This window comes from Molossus molossus, unplaced genomic scaffold, assembly GCF_014108415.1.
Source record: "Molossus molossus isolate mMolMol1 unplaced genomic scaffold, mMolMol1.p scaffold_m16_p_5, whole genome shotgun sequence".
NCBI lineage: Eukaryota > Metazoa > Chordata > Mammalia > Chiroptera > Molossidae > Molossus > Molossus molossus.
In genome coordinates, this window is record NW_023425388.1 from 9645336 (window position 1) to 9663963 (window position 18628).

Genomic DNA, 18628 nt, shown 5'->3' on the forward strand with positions numbered 1-18628 from the left:
GTATACGTTTTAGAATCAATTTGTCAAGTACAAACATCTGGCTGTATTTGTGTAGGATCTACATTGAATCTGTTGATCAATTTGAAGAGAATTGACATCTTTACAGTATTAAGTCCTTCAATCCATGAATATGGTATAGCTATTTATTTATTTAGATATATTTTCAATAGTATTTTGTAACTTTCTGTGTAAAGGCCCTGCACATCTTACAATATATTTATTCCCATACTTTAAGACATTTTTTATGCTAATGAAAAGTATCATTTAAAATTTTCATTTTCTATTGATGCTGATATATAAAAGTAAAATTAAATTTTCCGTATTGACCTAGAGCTAGCAAACTTCTTAAAGTCATTAATTTTAATTAATTTAAATTTTCTTTGATTTTCTATCTTAAAAAATCTGTATCATCTGCTAATAAAAGTTTATCTATTTTTCCCCAAATCCTTTGCATTTTATTTCATTTTCCTGCCTTATGTACTGACTAGGACTCCAGTACAATTTGTGACAGATGTGGGGAGAGTGAGCCTGTTTGCCTTTTCTCCCAACTTCAAAGGGCTGGATTTAAGTGTCCCCCCATTAAAGTGTGTGGTTTACTGTAGGGTTTGATAGACGCCCTTTATGGGATTGATATAGTTTTCTTTCATTCCTAATTTACTTATCATGAATTACCAGTGGATTTATCAAATGCTTTCCCCTCATTTATGCAAGATAAGTATATTATTGTTCTTTTTTACAATGTAAACTTGATCATTTACATTGATTGAAGTAATCTTGCATTCTTAGAATGAACCCAGTTTGATTATGGTGTACATTATTCTGTTTGAGATGCTGTTGGATTGGGTTTTCTGGGATTTTTTCCAGGGTTTTTTTTTTTCATCTACATTTATGGGTGTGAGGTCAGCCTATAATTTTCCTTTCTCATAATGTACTAGTATTATCTTGATACCAAGCTTTCCTTTCTTTGTGTTATTCCTTAAGTGTGTTAGAATTTGCTGATAAATCAGTCTGGGCTTGGAATTATTTTTTTTTTTCATTTTTCTAGAGTTTCCTTTTAAGAAGGATTTAGATGACTTAATCAATGTCCTTAATAATCATAGATTATTTTTAGAATAGAGATTGCCGAGTCAAAGGACAAATTACCTTCGGATAAGGTGTTCACCTGTGCTAATAGACATGAACGAGACTGCTCTTCCCTTCTCATCCTTTCCAATGCTGCAGAAATGACACGTTTTGCATTTTTTGTCATATGGATAGGCCCAAAATATGGTACTTTTGGCTCCCTTACTTTGATTGTCTTTAATTTACGTTCATATGTATTGCCCAGTTTATACGTTGTGAAATCATGCGAAAGTAACTTGCTGTCATCCAGCTTCTTTCGCTTATTTATCTTTGTATTGAGATACGATGGACACAATGTTGCTTTAGTATTAGGTGTACAACCTTATGACTTGACACAGGCATGTTTCATGAAGTGATCACCACAATACCATTCGTTTAAATCCATCGCCACACATAGTTACACATTTTACGTCTTGTGATGAGAACTTTTACAATTACTCTCTTAACAACTTCCAAATATACAGTATAGCACTGTTGACTCCAGCTACCATGCTGTACACCGGATCCCCAGACTTAAACATCTTGTAACTGGAAGTTTGTACCCTTTGACCCCGTGCACCCTTTCTGTCCACCCCCTCCCCCGTCTCTGGCAACCACCAATCTGTTCTCTGTATATAAGAATTTGCTTTTTTAGTTGTTGTCAGATTCCACATGTCAGTGAGATATCATACAGTGTTTATCTTTCTCTGTCTGAGTTTCACTTAGCGTAATGCCCTCCAGGTACAACCATGTTGTCCCAAATGGAAGGATTTCCTTCTTTTTATGGCTGAGTAATATTCCAGTGTGTGTGGACACCACATTTTCTGTGTCTGTTCATCTCTCGATGGGCACTTCGGTTGTTTCTGTCTTGGCTGTGGTAAGTGATGCTGTAGTGACCAGGGAAGGCAGACATCTCTTCAAGACAGCTTGTTTCCTTGGAATAAGCATCCAGAAGGGGAATTCTGGATCATACGTTCTATTTTTAATTTCTTGAGGAAATTCCGTACTGTTTTCCATAGAGGCCACGCTGATCTACATTCCTTCCAACAGTGTCCAAGGGTTCCCTTTTCTCCACATCCTTGCCAGAACTTGTTATTTCTTTTTTTCTGAAAATAGTCATTCTAACAGGTGTGCGGTGGCATCTCATTGTGGTTTTGATTTGCATTTTCCTGATGATTAGTGATGTTAAACACTTTTCCAACTTCTTTTACATCCTGTCAGTTGGGAAGGCCCATCTGCGCGCCTGTGTGGACACCAGCTGTTTGTGTATGGGATGTTTCTGGGTCACTCCGTGTCACCCGGTAGTACCGTCTCCAGTTGGCCCACCGCCTGTCATTCACACATAGGCTGACTTCTGTTGTGAAGTGGAACAAATTGAACTGCTCTGTTACGGTGTTTCTCAACTGGGGTGATTTTGCTTCTGCTCTCGGGGACACTGGGCAATGTCTGGACAGTTTTGATGGTCATAACTGGGGGTAAGGAAGGTGCTTGTGGCATTTAGAAGCCAGGGATGCCAGCAAACAACCAACAGTGCACAGGACAGACCCCCCAACACAGATGTGTCCAGCCCAACATGTTGATAGTGCCGAGGCTGAGGACCCCTGCAGTCTATTCCAAATAACGTTGGAGCGCGCTCGTGATTTGTTGCAGCGATTCTAAGGCACGTATTTGTTTTCAGGAATTTGATGGGTCTTGTGATCGACGAATAAGAATGGATTATGGCTAACTGTGTTTGGCAGAATGATTGTTTTCTTTCCTAGTGATACACTAAATCCTGGTGTGCTTTACTGACGAAGTATGGTACCAAGACTGTTTTTATTCTTCCTCTTCCCTTTACGTAGGCTTCAGGCTAATTTCAGTCTACGACTAGGAAGCATTACCAAGTAATTGCCGTATGTGTAAGTGCTGAGGATCAATCAATGTCTAGTCTTGCATCTGAAGTCATTCCATCTTGTGCCTGCTTTAAGGTGAAAAACAATATTCAATGCCTGCGATAACTTTATATTCGATTTCATGTTAAAACAGTCCTTCTCGGATCTAGTAAATAGACATACTATTGATAGAATGTTCACATTTAGTGCAGAATGATGGATTTCTTTATTTGGGAGGTTATGAATCATTCCTGTATTTATGGATTTTTCCCCCCTTCACGTATATTCATTACTTTAAATTCAGGAGAATGAAAATTAAAGTGGTTTCCATATTAGGGAAATATTTCGGATTGCCAGATTCTTTTCCCTAAACCTCTAGGTTTTCTTACCTTTACAAGCAGCTTGGGGTGAGGTAACAAAAGGAATATCTAATTTCCAGTATAATTCCTCTCCTTCCAGGTCTTACTTTGTGCGAGGCGCAGTGATCACTGAAACTAAAACATAGACGACAGCCCCACAGTTTGGTGGAGAAAGCTCTTTATTCCTGGTCTTCTCGGAGAAAATCTGCGTGTGCTCAGAGGGAAATGGGTTTTAATGCGTCCTGTCAATTCTCTTTTGCATTTGTAAGTGAGAAAAAAATTAGCTAGTTTCAGGGTGGCAGCTTTGAGTTATTAAGAATGATCTGGGCGAGCCGCAGCGTCCACGGGTCAGTGTAAGGTAGCTGCGGATATTTCACATCTGTTTCTGGTTCGCAGTAACCAACAAAGAGGCACAAGTCTGTGTAGCCCCATTGTTAGCGGTCTCCCCGCTCTGTTAAAGACAAAGAGCTCCCCACTCCAAAGGTACTGAAACACTTTTAACTCCAATTTACAGATTAGGCAAAACCTGTTAGGTTAAGGGTCACCTAAGGCAGTTGAAAAATTTCTTTGTGAACTTCCCAGTTTTCTGGCTGTTAAAGAAAATAATAAAATAAAAAGAGCTCCCCGGTGCAAGAATTCCATAAAACGGAGAGTGGCGTGTGAGACACATTAATGGTTTCCATGCAAAGCAGGCAACAGCTTTAAGTAATATGGAATCAAATATCGCAAATCCCAGCCCCGTCTGGGAGGCGAGCGTGGGCGCTCCGGCTCTCTGGGGTCACACCAGCCACGCTGCTTCTCCGGGAATTCAGCCCGCGCGTCTCAAAGCCAGATAACTTAACCTGCTTTAAGGAAGCCTGGCCGATGTTTGGGGAGAGTTCTGCTCAGGATGGCAGTTCTTTGGCGGGAAGGGGCACACAGGGCTGGGGTTCTTGGGAACAGGGACTTGCCGCGTGTCCCTGCGCCCACGGGAGAGCTCTGGGCGTCCACCGTTGCATCCCCCAGACGCTGTCATTATAGTCCACGTTGACCGATGGAGACCCCCGGAGGCCCTGGAGACCGCTCGGGGACTGGCCCCTGGTGTCTGGGAGCTAGGGTTTCAGGGAACAGCTAACACCTAAACACTAGGGCTTTCTTTGTGGTAACGCAGGGTCTGAAGCCTCCCCCTGCTTCTCCTCCACCCCCCACTGCTGTGGAAGTCACAGGGGGAAATCCAAGTTTCCCCGCGTCTCCTTGGGAGAATAATCTGGGGTTGATGGGCAGAGATGTTTCTAGAACATGGGCATGGGGCACCAGCAATATGCCTGGGGCTGCTGGTGTTGGGTGTGGGCTGAGGAGGGAAGTCGGGGGCAGAGCAGCGGGCTGGGGTGTCCCACTCGGATGGGGTCCAGCGACCCTGAGGCACAAGCACATTCAACGAGCAGAGAGAGGAGGGGGTGGGAGAGGAGAGGGAAGAGCTGCAGATGGTCATGACTGTTGTCCCTTCTCTTGAGTCAAAATGCTGTGGCGATTTGGGCATATTTTTTCTCCGTCTGACACACAGGTTTTATGTGTGTTTGGCTGAGGGCTGCTTCCTCCTTTCCTGTCTCCAGTACCCGACACAAAGCACACAGCGAGCCAGGAAGGATCTGCCGCGTGGACGGGCCACCACGCGGGGAGATGGCTTCCGCCGCAGGACGGCGCAGGAATCCCCTTCTGAACAAGCCAGCTCCATGGCGCCAGTCACCTCTCGCTGCAGAGAGATGACGGTGATGCCGTCAGTCCGTGTTCCTCCTGGTTCCGGCTGGACCGGCTGCCCTGGGCGTTGCTTGCTCAGGTCTCTTTGACAGTTGCGCTCAAGTGGCGGTGGGGCTGGAGTCATCTAGAAGGTTCCTTCACTTCCGCCTCTGGGGTTGGAGCTGGCTGCTGGCTGGACCGATGACGGGGATACCTGCAGATGGCCTCTCCCCGTGGCTTCCCTCCAGGAAGGTGGATGAGGCGGGGGAGGGCTGTTTGACGGGGAGCCGGCGGAGCTGCGTCACCTTCACAGGTGGCCTTGGAAGCCACCTAGCTGAACGTGTGCTGTGGCCGCCGGCCCATCCAGCTTTGAGGAGTGGGAAAGTGGACCCCAGCTTTTGATGGAACAGTGTCAGCATCACCTGCAAGAAGGGAATGTTATTGGGCCACCTCGGCAACCACATTCGCCACGGGCGCTAACGGCAAGCGTCCAGGGATTCGGTGAATCTGCTGTCCTTGTGGTTTCTAATAAGTGTGTGTGAGATCAACCCAGCTGCTAAGACAGTTTAGCTGGAAATAATTTTAGTCAATGTTACTTGTAAGGGCTAAGTAACAGACAAATGCGAGCTATTTTATTTTGAAATTCTGATAAGTCTGCTATAAATGCATCATGATAAAGTAGAGGGCATAAACTCATTCATTCATTCACTCACATGTTCATTCATTGAGTATTTATTTTTAAATATGTTTTTATTGATATTTTAGAGAGAGAGGAAAGGAGAGAGAGAGATAAAAACCTCGACATGAGAGAGAAATATTGGCTGGCTGCCTCCTGCATGTCCCCCTACTGGGGATCGAGCCCACAACCCGGACATGTGCCCTGACCGGGAATCGAACCAGGACCTCTCAGTCCCTGGGACGCCGCTCAGTCCCCTGAGCCACACCAGCCGGACTGTTGAGCACTTTTTTGAAATTGAGGGTCCGCTCACTGCCAGGTGCCATTAGGTTAATTACTGAGATGGAAATTCCATGACATCGAGAGTTGGAAGGTCCCTCAAAGACCAGTTGCCTTCTTTACTCCCCAGGGCCTTGATCTGGGAAAGTTGTGGAGGAAAGTCACCTCTCAGGTTACCCAATGATATGTCCTGGGCACTTGGGGGAGGAGCGGGGAGAGTGTTGGGGGAGAGGCATGGTGGTGGGCCCGTGCCCAGCCTCTGTCTGTCTCTCTCTGCATCCATCTGTCCATCCATCCACTCATCTATGTCTGTCTGTCTGTCTGTCTCTCCCCTCGTCCACCTTCCTCGTCGTGGTCGGCACCCTCTGTTGTGTGTGTGGTGGGAGAGGCGTGGCTGGCTCACAGCTCAAGTGCCAGCTTTCACCTTAGTTGTGAGTGAAAATCTTCTCAGGAATTGGTCAGTGAGCAGGTGAAAAATCAGGTGACAGGCACAGGTGCTGGGCACATTCTGTTCAGAATGGAGGCGCGAGGTGGTGACCCGGCTGCAGCCGGCCCTGGCCGCCCCTCTGCAGGTGAGCCACAGGGGGCTCGGGACTGTGGAGCCATGCCGGCGGGTCACTCGGCCTCCTGCTGTCGGGTGGAGCCTCAAGCTCGTCAGACGGGGCCCTTGAGGACCTCTGCCGGGCTGGCTGTGGGCACAGCCAGTACTGCCCCTCCCAGTGCTCCGGGAGCATTCATCCACTCACTGCGCAAATGCTTGCAGGGTGCCAGCCACTGGGAGCCCCAGAGGGTTTGCTGCTGGGTCAGGGAATGAACCTGCAGTTACTCACTGACTTACAGACGGACCACTGGCCTGGGATTATAAGACTTTTGAGTCACTGAGCAGGAGGACGAAGCCAGGCTGAGACCTCGCCATCCCGAGCCAGGGCCTGTGACCAGGATGCAGCCCTGGGCTCCTCCTCTGGGGGTGTCCCCAGCTTCCCGCCCCAGCAGGCTGTGTCCTTCGCTTGCTGACATAGGAGTGCCGTGTGTGCAGATCCCCAGGGACCGCCCTAAGCCAGTCGATCGCCGTGGGTGCTGGTGTGCTGAGCCTGGCGTCGCCTTTCCTTCTGCCAAAGTCCTGGATCGGGAGCTGTGTCCTGGTGACGTGTCATCGCATCAGCCTCTGCGCCATTTATGGGCGAACACAAAGTTTGTTTCCCTTTAAAAACCGCAGGCAGACAGGTGGAACGGAGCCTTCGTTATCCTGTCGTGCACGCTGAACGTGAACCTCTGCTGTCCCGGAGGATGACTCGTCACCGACCGCAGTGGCTGGTGCCTCTTCACAGGGTGGTCGGAGTTGCCCCCACAGCCCCGCCTCCGACAGCCGGGAACGCAGGCAAACTGTGTCCCCGCTGACCCCAGCTTCCTTGGTGCACGAAGCAGAGCGCACAGGAGAAGAGGAACTGCTGCAGATGTTCTTAAGTGCACGTGAGGACAAGAGGAGAGACGTGCAGGAGCCGTTAGCTGCCCTTTCGTTTGCAGCGTCTGTGGGCACTGCATTTGCTTCAGGGGTTGAACGGGTCGATGTCAGCGTCACTGCAAAATTAGCTCCAAGACAGCTCTCCGACGGACTTGGAAAGCTTCCTTTATTTCCCGTGTGTGTTTTCATGTCGCATAAGCTTTTCCTAAGTGACACACTGTCAGCACGTCCCCACATGCTTCACCTTTTATGAAAATAAAGGAAGGTGCTACACGGCGCCTCTCACACACCGGGGGTAGTGTGCGTGTTCTTGCACGCTCCCTGTCCCCGGAAAGCGGCAGCGGCACCCGAGGCGAGGCCCGGTGCTGGGGCTGACGTCAGTATTGTCTGCAGAGAAAACACATGTGCTCAGAATGCACCTGTCGATTTGACGGAACCTGTACTGGGCACGTAGCGAACCATCCAGAATTATTGTGAGGTAGATCGTTTGTTGGGTTTTGAATTATTCATAGTTGTGTAGAGCAGTTATACAATTTTCATAGCCAAATGTCAGCCGGAAAAATGATGCCTTTCGTCTGAGTGCAGGCCCGTGTGATGTTCTCATCGCTCCTTTTCCGTGCAGGTTTTCTTATGGCCTGTAATGCCGGACAGTGGACCTTCTTCAAAAGCAACTTCTACATTATGAAATTTGGACTTTGATTTTAATGGATGAAAATGAGACAACTTTGTAGGATAATAATGTAAATTCCAGAAACCTAAAGAATTAGGAATACCCGCAGGCCCACCAGGGGCCTTTTAGAGGGACACTTAGCGCCCTCTAGTGACAACAGTACCAGCCGGCCCAAGGGAAATTCCTGCCCCCCCCCCCCCCCCCCCCCCCCCGACTTGGGGTTTCTGGCTGGCAGATAAACACAGCAGTGCCCTTCTTTGACCAATAGGTGGTTGTTTCCTAAAATTCTTGAGGCAAGATAATTTTTGTAGCTGTAAATAACGGATACAGCTGTAGGTACTAGGCAAACCGTGGCTTGTCTTCTGGCCTCTCGGTGACAATACATTCAGAAAGAACATTTCCACTGTTCGTAGTGTGTGCTGAGATTTGTAGTGGGAATAGATAAGAACTATGGATTAATTTACATCATAGTTTCTATTCCATTCAGTGCACTCAAACAGAATTAAACATATTTACAAACAGGTGAACTGGTCGGCCTTGATTCCAACTGCACTTCATGCCCCGAGAGGAGGATATCCTTACCTCTCTTTGCAGGAGGAGTGGGGGACAGTGTAGGGGGGACAGTGCAGGGGGGTGCAGTGTGGGGGGGACAGTACAGAGGGAGACAGTGCAGGGGGGACAGTGCAGGAGGGGACAGTGCAGAGAGGGACAGTGCAGGGGGGACAGTGCAGGGGGGGACAGTGCAGAGAGGGGACAGTGCAGGGGGGACAGTGCAGGAGGGGACAGTGCAGGAGGGGACAGTGCAGGGGGACAGTGCAGGAGGGGACAGTGCAGGAGGGGACAGTGCAGAGGGGACAGTGCAGGGGGGACAGTGCAGGAGGGGACAGTGCAGGAGGGGACAGTGCAGGAGGGGACAGTGCAGAGAGGGGACAGTGCAGGGGGACAGTGCGGGAGGGGACAGTGCAGGGGGGACAGTGCAGGAGGGGACAGTGCAGGAGGGGACAGTGCAGAGAGGGGACAGTGCAGAGAGGGGACAGTGCAGGAGGGGACAGTGCAGGAGGGGACAGTGCAGGAGGGGACAGTGCAGGGGGGACAGTGCAGGAGGGGACAGTGCAGAGAGGGGACAGTGCAGGGGGACAGTGCAGGAGGGGACAGTGCAGGGGGGACAGTGCAGGAGGGGACAGTGCAGGAGGGGACAGTGCAGAGAGGGGACAGTGCAGGGGGACAGTGCGGGAGGGGACAGTGCAGGGGGGACAGTGCAGGAGGGGACAGTGCAGGAGGGGACAGTGCAGAGAGGGGACAGTGCAGAGAGGGGACAGTGCAGGAGGGGACAGTGCAGGAGGGGACAGTGCAGGAGGGGACAGTGCAGGGGGGACAGTGCAGGGGGGGACAGTGCAGGAGGGGACAGTGCAGGAGGGGACAGTGCAGGGGGGACAGTGCAGGAGGGGACAGTGCAGAGAGGGGACAGTGCAGAGAGGGACAGTGCAGAGGGGACAGTGCAGGAGGGGACAGTGCAGGGGGGACAGTGCAGGGGGGACAGTGCAGGAGGGCTGCGCCTGATTTCTGATCTTCTCTGCGGTATAACTAGTTAGCAAATACATGAACAAATGTCGTGATGTGGGAGGGAAGCCCCTCAGTGTCAGGCTGAGAGCAGCCTGGATCGCGCAGGCGAGTGGCTTTCACCCCTGCTCTCTGCACATTTCTCTAAGTGCTGACACTGGAGTGCCACTTACTGTCTTCTCTAGAAGTACCATGTACATTTTTCAAAACTAATTCATAAAATAATGACAGATCAGACACAAATAAATCTGGATGTCCAGTATCTTACAGATGAGCTCAATACACTTAACTCTCTCTCTTTCTCTCTCTCTCTCTCTCACCACACACACACACACACACACACACACGCGCGCGCACACACACACACACGCACTGAAAGTCTGACCAGTGATCAAAGTGTCAGTTTCAACAGCCCCAGAGAACTTCTCAGGGTGCCCAGGGCTGATGGCTGAAGACAGTAACGACACAGTACTCCAGGTCTGCGGAGGGGACAGAGGAGCAGGACAGGCTCCAGGCAGGGTGGCCTTTGTGCACCCTCCAGTTATGTGGCATGGCCACTGAGCAAGCCTCGTGGTGACCGGGGGCAGTCCAGTGACCCTGACACCTCTGCTGTGTGCCCAGGCACATGGACAGAGACCTTCACATGCATTTAACGCTTCACAAGGTGTATGGGGTAGGGCCAAAGTAGGGGTACAGTTGTTCTTATGGAAAAGTATACAATGATGAATAAATAATAACACAAAAGTAAAGTGTGCTTCTCGTACTCGGAACTATAAACCTACTTTGGCCCACTCCTGTAGATAGCAACATGATGATTGAAACAGGAAATTCACACGTTTCTTTAAACTAATGCATTGTGTCCAAACAATTACTCTGCTCTCAGGGTTTTTTTGTTTGTTTTGTTTCTAAAGCCGGGAGTAACAAGTGGATGGACTTAGAATCCCTGATGCTGGTGTTACCGCGCTTGCTCTTGGGGAAGCGTGTGGAGCCAGTCAGCGCGGGCCTGGGAGCTGGAGTCTGTGCGGTACTTAGGAAACTGTCCGCTGAAACCATTGCTCCACGGAGCCCCCAGAGCTGAGCTGACATGTGCTTCACAATGAAGGAAATTGCGTGTTGGCGTTGAGAAGCTGGGGATTTAGTATGTGATAATTTCCTTGGTTTAGATTAGTTCAAATCAGCCAAGACGCTGGAGAGCATTAACCACCTAGAGAACGTGTTGAAACAATCGTCATCGAAATTGTAATTGGATTATTTCTTAATGCAGTGCTGGAGGATATCAGACACACACACACACACACACACACACACACACACACACACGTACATGCATGGTCTTACCCAACGGCGTGAAACTATACTCAAGAAGTGTCCTTTGAATCCTGCACCGACAGGGATGGAAAAGCCCCACGGAGGACGGACTTTTCCACTGGGCCGGCAGGTCCAGGTGGCCGGCCCTTATCTGCACTCTCAGGCATGTTCCTGGCAAAAATCCTTGGGACATCCTCCTCACAGGAATCTCATTAATAATCCAAACATTATGCGTTTCAAGGTTCATGTGTCAGTTTAGGAACGATGCACAGCACTTTTGTCCTATTGTTACAATCGCCTGGGTTTCGTGGGCTGGTCCCAGCTCCGCCGTTTTGTGTGTGTGGAATTTAAGTTGACTCAGACTTCCTGAACGCTAAGGCCCCGGTTCCTGGACAAAGGCCTGTCGCCCTGGGCCCCCGTGCTGGCCGCAGTGCCTGGCCTGGCCCTCCATCAAGACTGATGGTGGGGAGAGCTGGATAGGTGACCGTCACGAAGTACACGTGTCTCCTGGGTTTCCTTGCTACGGTTAATAGAAAAGACCTGCTCTGTCTGGTTGTAGGCAGTTAAGAAGGAGTGCATTTTGGTGCACACAGAGAGATTGGCAACGCCAGGGATCGTGTGCTAACGTCATGCAGATATTTACAGAAAACATAATATTACATGTTGCTGACATAATGTTTACATTAAACGGTATGAGTCTTTATTGTAAATGTTCTGAAACTCTAGATGAACCGAAGGAGACACAGTTGGGGGGACAGAAAGAAAAGAGGGGCTCTCTCCCATTAGTATTGTAGTCTACAGCCTACATTTCTATTTTTTAATGTTTTAAAATTTGTTCTTTTTATTTACTAATCCTCACCCGCGGATATTTTTTCCATCGATTTTTAGAGAGAGTGTAAGGAAGGGGGGCGGGGGGAGAGAGAAACATCGATGTGAGAGAGGCACATCAATTGGTTGCCTTCTGCATGTGCCCTGACCGGGGTCGGTGGTCAAACCTGCAGTCTAGGTGTGTGCCCTTGACTGGGAATCAAACCCATGACCTTGGATGCACGGGCCAACACTCTAACCACTGAGCCACACTGGCCAGGGCTGTTTTAAAAATTATTTTTAACAAATGGGTCTGTGATCTGCTTTTCCTTTATAACTTGATACGTAACTTGCTAGACTTCACACCATAACAGTTGTCCATACCACTAAGTAAACATCTACTACATCATTTTTCTGCGATGTTTTCCATGACGACGAGCATTTCACGGTGTGGATGTTCAGGACGGGGGCGTCAGTCATGCACGAATCTTCGCTGTGTCTCCATTGAGACTGCGGCCCCTTATCTCTCTGCTGTGCTCCTGCGTCATCTCTGGAACCACGTCACCTTCACCCCGGATTCGCACCTCCCGACCTCCTGCCCTAGATCCCGCGTGGAGAAGTTAGGAAGAGACCCAGATGAGCACATGCTGAGTCTTTAGAAAGTGGGAAGACGTGGTTTTGGGACAAATCAGTACGGTAAATGTGTGGTCTGTTTTACATTATTTCCGTTTTGTATTTGGAGTAGGACATGAACAGGCTTACAGAGGACTTTGGTAAATTCATGGTCATGGGTCCCTGATGGGTAAGTACAACATGGAAATGTGCTGTTTATTCACACACATGCCGGGGGCCGTACCGTCCAGCGTGGTGTTGACTGTGTCCCAAGGGGGCTGGGAAAGGACCCCGTCCTGACAGACTCATGGCAGGATGGCCGCCAGGTGGGGGCCATCTGTGACTGCCGTGAAGTGGGTCTGCCTGGTGGCCCGGAGGGTGGCTTCCAAGGCGGGAGGTGTCCGGTTGGAAGAGATGCCCCGTCCTATCGCTGCTGAGTGACCTGGCTCCGAGGCCATTTTAACAGCCGAGGCCGGGGGGGGGGGGGGGGGGGGGGCGGGTGATGTGCTCTACTTTCAGGTGATTTTTCTCCTGGGATAATGTTTGGGAAACGGTGTCTGTTTCTGCGTCACTATATTCCAATTCATAGATCTCCTGTCTGCTCTCAATAGCCAATGAAGATTCAAAACAATTTTTTATAAAATAACTTTGCATTCAATATTTGTAGCATGCTGGGCTCAGATGCTGTTACACCATTCGAGGGATCAGGAGTCTCTCTCTTTGAAGCGGATAGGACCAGGTCAACATGGTGCCACTGGAAGTGAAGATCTGCTTTTCTGCAGTTCATTGTCTCGGAATTAGCTTTTCATTAGATTACTTTTTAAATATGTATCTATATTTTTTAAATCAGACATAACGAAACTTATGGATGGACTCTTCGAGAAACAGATCAGATAATCGCATCTGGTTTTATGTTTTTTCTTTATTCTTATTAAAGAATAAAATACATATGGACATGCATTTTTACATAAATACATATGGACGTGCATTTTACATAAATACATATGGACATGCATTTTATATAAATACATATGTACATACATTTTACATAAATAAGAGAGAGACAAAGCAGAGCAAATGATCTGTATTACCAGCAGTTGGAGTCACCGGGGGACGGATATTAGGAGTTCTTCGTATGATTTTGTGACTTTTCTGTAAGTTTGAAATTATGTTCAAATAGAGAGTTTAGACAATGTCAGTGCTCAGTGATTGGAATTAGGCCAAGAACCAAGGCGTTAGGGGTAGGCCCTCCACGAGCATACACCCCTGCACCCTGCAGCCAGAGACCCAAGACCCCGCAGACGTTTCTTTCATGGCAACTTGGTTAGCAAAGGGGTCATCCTGGTGAAGGCTGCTTTTGGGGAATCTATCAGAGAGCCCTGTTGATGCATTGCAACATTTTAAGTGGATGCTTCATAGGAGAGCAGAAAGCAAGGAGCCTGCTGAGCCAGTTGCTCTCGGCGCTCCGGAACCCCGGTGAACGCTGCCCAGATAAAACAACTCCGTACTTTGAAATTTTAGGGGAAAGAAATTTTTAATCTGCCCGCCACCATCTCACTCTTTGTTCAGAGATGAAAAGAGCGGAAATCAACATCCCTTCAAACTGGGGATGCTGAGAATTTGTTAGGTTCTGATTTTCACCCAGAACGAGATTTCTTTTATTTTCTCTTTATTTTTTTTCTTGGTGCCTTTATGTCTTTCAATCTCCCCTCCCTTCCTGCCTCCCTCCTTCCCTCCCTTCACTTCTTCCCTCCTCCTCCTCATCTCTCTCCGGCTCTCCTCCTTCTATCCTTAACCCAGGTGAGGAAGTCATGGGGCCGTAAAAGACGCACACACTCGGGCCAGTTGTGGAACCGACACGCCGGCCTGAAATCCGGTGAAATCGGCTCACTGGACAGCATCTCCGAAACCTGGATTGCCGGATGACTCAGGACTCGGTCCATTGTGTTCTGCGCGGCCCCTGTTGAGACCACACCTCTTGACTGGTCCAACTTTCATGTAGCTAGATTCAAAGCAAAATGTTGTTTCTTCCAGAGAACAAGTAATTTCCTGCAAATGAGTAATTAAAGGCCTGCCACCCTCTGAGGAATGTTCGGGCCTCCGTGAGCTGTACTTCCTTCAGGGGAAGAACAGACGCGTGGCCCTGAACTTGCCGCCCGGGTCCGAAGCCCTGGCCCGGGCCTTCCCGGGCACCTCTGAGCGAGGGTCCTGGCGGGGCTGTGGTCCGCCGCGCCGAGTGTGCCCCTTCCCAGCGTCTGCAGTGATTCAGTGCTTTGGATTTTAAATAAATATTTGAGAGCACGGATTTAACAGGTTTCTTTTCCTCTTTCCTACGTGACTTTAATTCTAGAGTCTTTGTGTTTTCAACGGGTTCATGGTGGAGCAAATAAAAACGACGTGTTCAGAGGGGGAAGAAAAGAAACCGCCTGGAACAGCCACTGGAGTCGCGGAATCAATGAAGGTGGTTGGAAGCCAGCAAGCCCATGATTATTATTAAACCTCGTCATGAAAAAAGTTCTACCTGTGAAGCTCCCCACAGGGAGCAGAGGGCGGGCTGGGTGCTGGGTGCGAGCCGGCTGGCAGATCAGAGGTGGGGCTCAGCAGGCCTGGCACCCGGCGGCAGGTCCCAGGTGCCCCTGTGCAGCCACCCGGCGTCCCGCCGCATCTGCATCCTGCCCCAGCGGCGCGTCACACGGCGGCACACCAGGTCACACCTGCTGTGGCCGTCCCTGTGTAGGCCATGGATGCCTTTTTTTTTTTTTTTTTAATTAAAAAAAAAAAAAAATCTCCTGGCCACATATCATCAAGAAAAACAACATTGTTTTCAGGGTCTCTTATCTCTCCACTCCCAAATATCCTGTTTCTTTGGGTTGGGCAGCCAGGACCAATAGAAACCTCTTCCTGCCATTGGCTGACTTCATTTCCCAGACTTAGCACAATCTCATCCGCTCTAAACAACCTCATCAAAACTACTTTCTGGTCAGCGAGAAGCAATAATTATTATTAACATTTATTACCGATCAATAAACTTGATTGCATTATGGCCAGCACCATTAAGGTAAGGAGAGGGTTCCTTTTGGTTTGGCAAAATCTTGTGCTTGTTACTCTTCTCTTTGGTTTCCTTTATCAAGGCAGATAAGTTAGGGTTGGGCAACACCCCCACTGCCACAATAGAGGGACAACAAGATTTCCTCTGCACTGCCTAGTAAATTTCCTTTTTCCTACTCCGACCATCCGCAAGGCTTAAAAACTTCAAACTCAGAAAAAAATTGGGGTTTCTAAATTCACCGTTGAGTGCCGTGGATGACCTTTGCAAGGGCTTTTCGGAGCGCGGGTGCATTTTCGTGTTCTCAGACTCTCCCCGACGGTCTGGATATGTGTGGCAGGCGGCGCCGGATCGGAGCGGCTGGAGGGCAGGGGTGAAGACGAGGACGGGCTGGCAAAGGGTGATCTTTTGGGTCCTCTGGAGTGACTCCTTAGCATCAGGGATGCCCGCCGGTCCCAGTGGAAGTGAAGAGGTACCTGGCTTGGGACATGCCGGTCATGGGACATGCAGACGTTGATTTGATTTTTGGATCCTTCACGCTGAGAAAGGAGCGTTCTCTTAACGCACATGGTGGTAATTCGGTTTGTTCGGTTATGTATTTGTCTTTAATAAAATACCTACTTGTGTGTGCTCTGTGAGTAAACTTTCTTCCTGGTGGTTTGTGGACATTGGAGAGGAATGGCCTGTCCGTTCTCTGTGCTCAGGGGTGTGAGGGCTGGTGTTTTTCTTGCAAATAGGTCCAGGGTATAGTATACAGAGATCAACATGGACATAAATCTATGTAGGTGGAGAACGAAACGGGGCCTCATTCCTGGAAGTGAAACCGATGTAATTGTTATTGCAAGTCAGCGGCATGGAGTCTATGAAGTGCCAATCTGTTAAAATATAGTCAAGGCCACCGTGCCTTGGTGACATCTGTAGAAATGAGAAAAGTCAGCAATAAATACTGAAAGGAGGGAAAAATAGTTTGTCCGGTGGCGTAGAGGTGAGAAGCATTTGGTTGTGTTTTCACCAACGGTTTTAGTTCACTCAAAAGCTCCCGAAAAGGAAAGTTTGCCCAGAATTGGGCATTTTCAAAATCCTCCTTGGCATTTTTGTAATTTGAAATGTTTGTATTAGAGGATTTGATGAACACCCACTGTAGAAACTGCGTTTCAGAAGCTCTGTTCAGTTTTCATGTCTCAAGGTATGTTTTATTTTTTTAAGGTATGTTCAACAATGCAGAAAATAATTCATGCACCAAAGACTTTCACCTTATGGAGTTTTCTTTTTCTTTTTTTGGCTTCGAGGAAGAGAGTCCGTTGAAATGTAACTCTCACAGAAAGCAATTATGAAATTGGGGGCTTGGTGTGTGCTTCATTTCAGCTCTGTGAGCAGAAATTATTTTATTTTACAACCCAGAATGCTGCTGCCCTTTTTATTCTTAGTTTCGCCCTTAATGAGGTCCGTATTTCCTAGCAATTAAATCGGATATTCTTTGTAGTTCTTGAATAGCTTGAGTACAATTTTATGTGTGTTTGTGTATCTCGGAAAAGCAGTGGTTTCAGAGACATGAAAATAACAGGCCATCCCTCAGATGCGGGGCACGCTCTGCAACACAGACAACTTTTACATTTCCGAAGCTCCGAAGGTATTCTCGGAGCTGAACTGTGTTGCGACTGTCAGTATACATTCTGGGAAATAGTTTCCACTTGTCTAGAATGCTATGTTCGCTTTCGCGTTTTATTACACCGCATTATCTCTATCGTCTGCGTCTCAAGTGAACTTTTAAAATGACGTCAAGTGAATTCCTTTTAATCTGTTAAAACAAAATAGTTCTCTTTATAGGTAACTTCTTTTAAGACAGGTTTCTGTTTGCTTCCTGGGTAAAGTCCTGAGATGATTTTACTGGCTTGTTTATAGAAACAGCGTTGGGCTGCAGTGTGATGCTGGGAGCGTGGGCTCCAATCAGCACTGGGCCGGTCAAGGCTGCCCACTGGCATTAGGACACAGCCCTTCCTACAGGCACTTCCCAGCCCAGACGCACCGTTTTGTTCTTTCAGTAAATAGACCAATTAGTCGATTCCGTTTCAGATGCACTGACTTTTAAATTAAGTTGGTATTCCACCTCTGAGTGGGGATTTTTGGGGGGCATCAGTATAAAACCCTATGAGGGACGATGAAAAACTAAATGTTTTCATCTTGTTTTTTGTGATTCTTACCATTATTTTCCCTTGGTAGTCTGTAATTGGGAACACGATGTTTATTGGCAGAAGTAAAGGAATTTTAGGAGTTTACGTGAGAGTACCTACTTATCACTAAATGTCCATGCATTTTAAGATCAGGTTACGACTTGTAATAAAACACGTAAGCATGGAGGGTGAGGTCCTCCTATGCAATCCACGGATCAATTCTGGTTCTGTGCCATGGTCAACACTGGGGGGTGCTTAATCCCCCTCCCCCGCTTCCCTACATAACAAGGCCCTGTTTCCTATAGACCCCAGGGGCCTGTTGTGAGCCCTGGAACTTGATTGTGCTTCTGTTAGGACTTTTAATCCAACCCTCCAAGACTTCCCTGAACCTTTGTTAAGCAGTGGGCCGCTTGGGAAGCCAAAGATGCCTGGAATCCTGTCTCAGAAGAACACCGCTTTTAAATGAAGACCAGGCCTTGCAATACCCAGGACAGGAGACGCTAATTCCAGTGAAAGTCCTGCTCTCCCAGGCTCTTTGGGTGGTCCAGGAACCCCCGTAACAGCCCCCAATTCTATAGTTTACTGATCTTGAGCCCTTAAGAGACTGGGAATGTGGGGATTTTCCTTTATCCCAGAGATCTGGAGTTGGAGGAGATGGAGGGCAAGCCATGCACACAGCACTTGAGGATCCCACAGGGCACGGAAAGTTACTACCAAGGAGTTTCAATAAGTTGTTTAAACAAGTCACTTTCTTTGATTTAACAGAGGTGGGAGGGTTTGATGGTAATTGACACACCAAGTGTTAATTTCAAAACATACAGCCTGTTTTATATATGTCATGCCTTGCACCGAGCAGACACTCACTGAGTATTGGCTATCATGTGTGAACCCAGAAACGTATTAAAAAACTAAGGGCTAGATGAAGAAAGTGTACCTCGTAGGATTTTGACAGACGTGATCATGAGTTTAACAGCTCTCGGTGTTTGATTT

At 48.2% G+C, this 18628-nt stretch overlaps 1 protein-coding gene across 2 annotated transcripts in view; it reads left to right on the plus strand.

Moving 5' to 3' along the window:
- The window catches only part of ERG (ETS transcription factor ERG), a 162172-nt gene that overhangs the window by 44028 nt on the left and 99516 nt on the right, over window positions 1-18628 (plus strand). Inside the window, exon 1 of one of the 2 annotated variants that reach the window (XM_036243488.1) lies at window positions 15348-15479. The exons of the other annotated variant lie outside the window; for it this stretch is intronic. Coding sequence (XP_036099381.1) covers window positions 15462-15479 — 18 coding nt within the window. The 5' untranslated portion in view covers window positions 15348-15461. Of the gene's footprint in view, window positions 1-15347; window positions 15480-18628 lie in introns of those variants that run through there. 2 annotated transcript variants of the gene reach the window in all.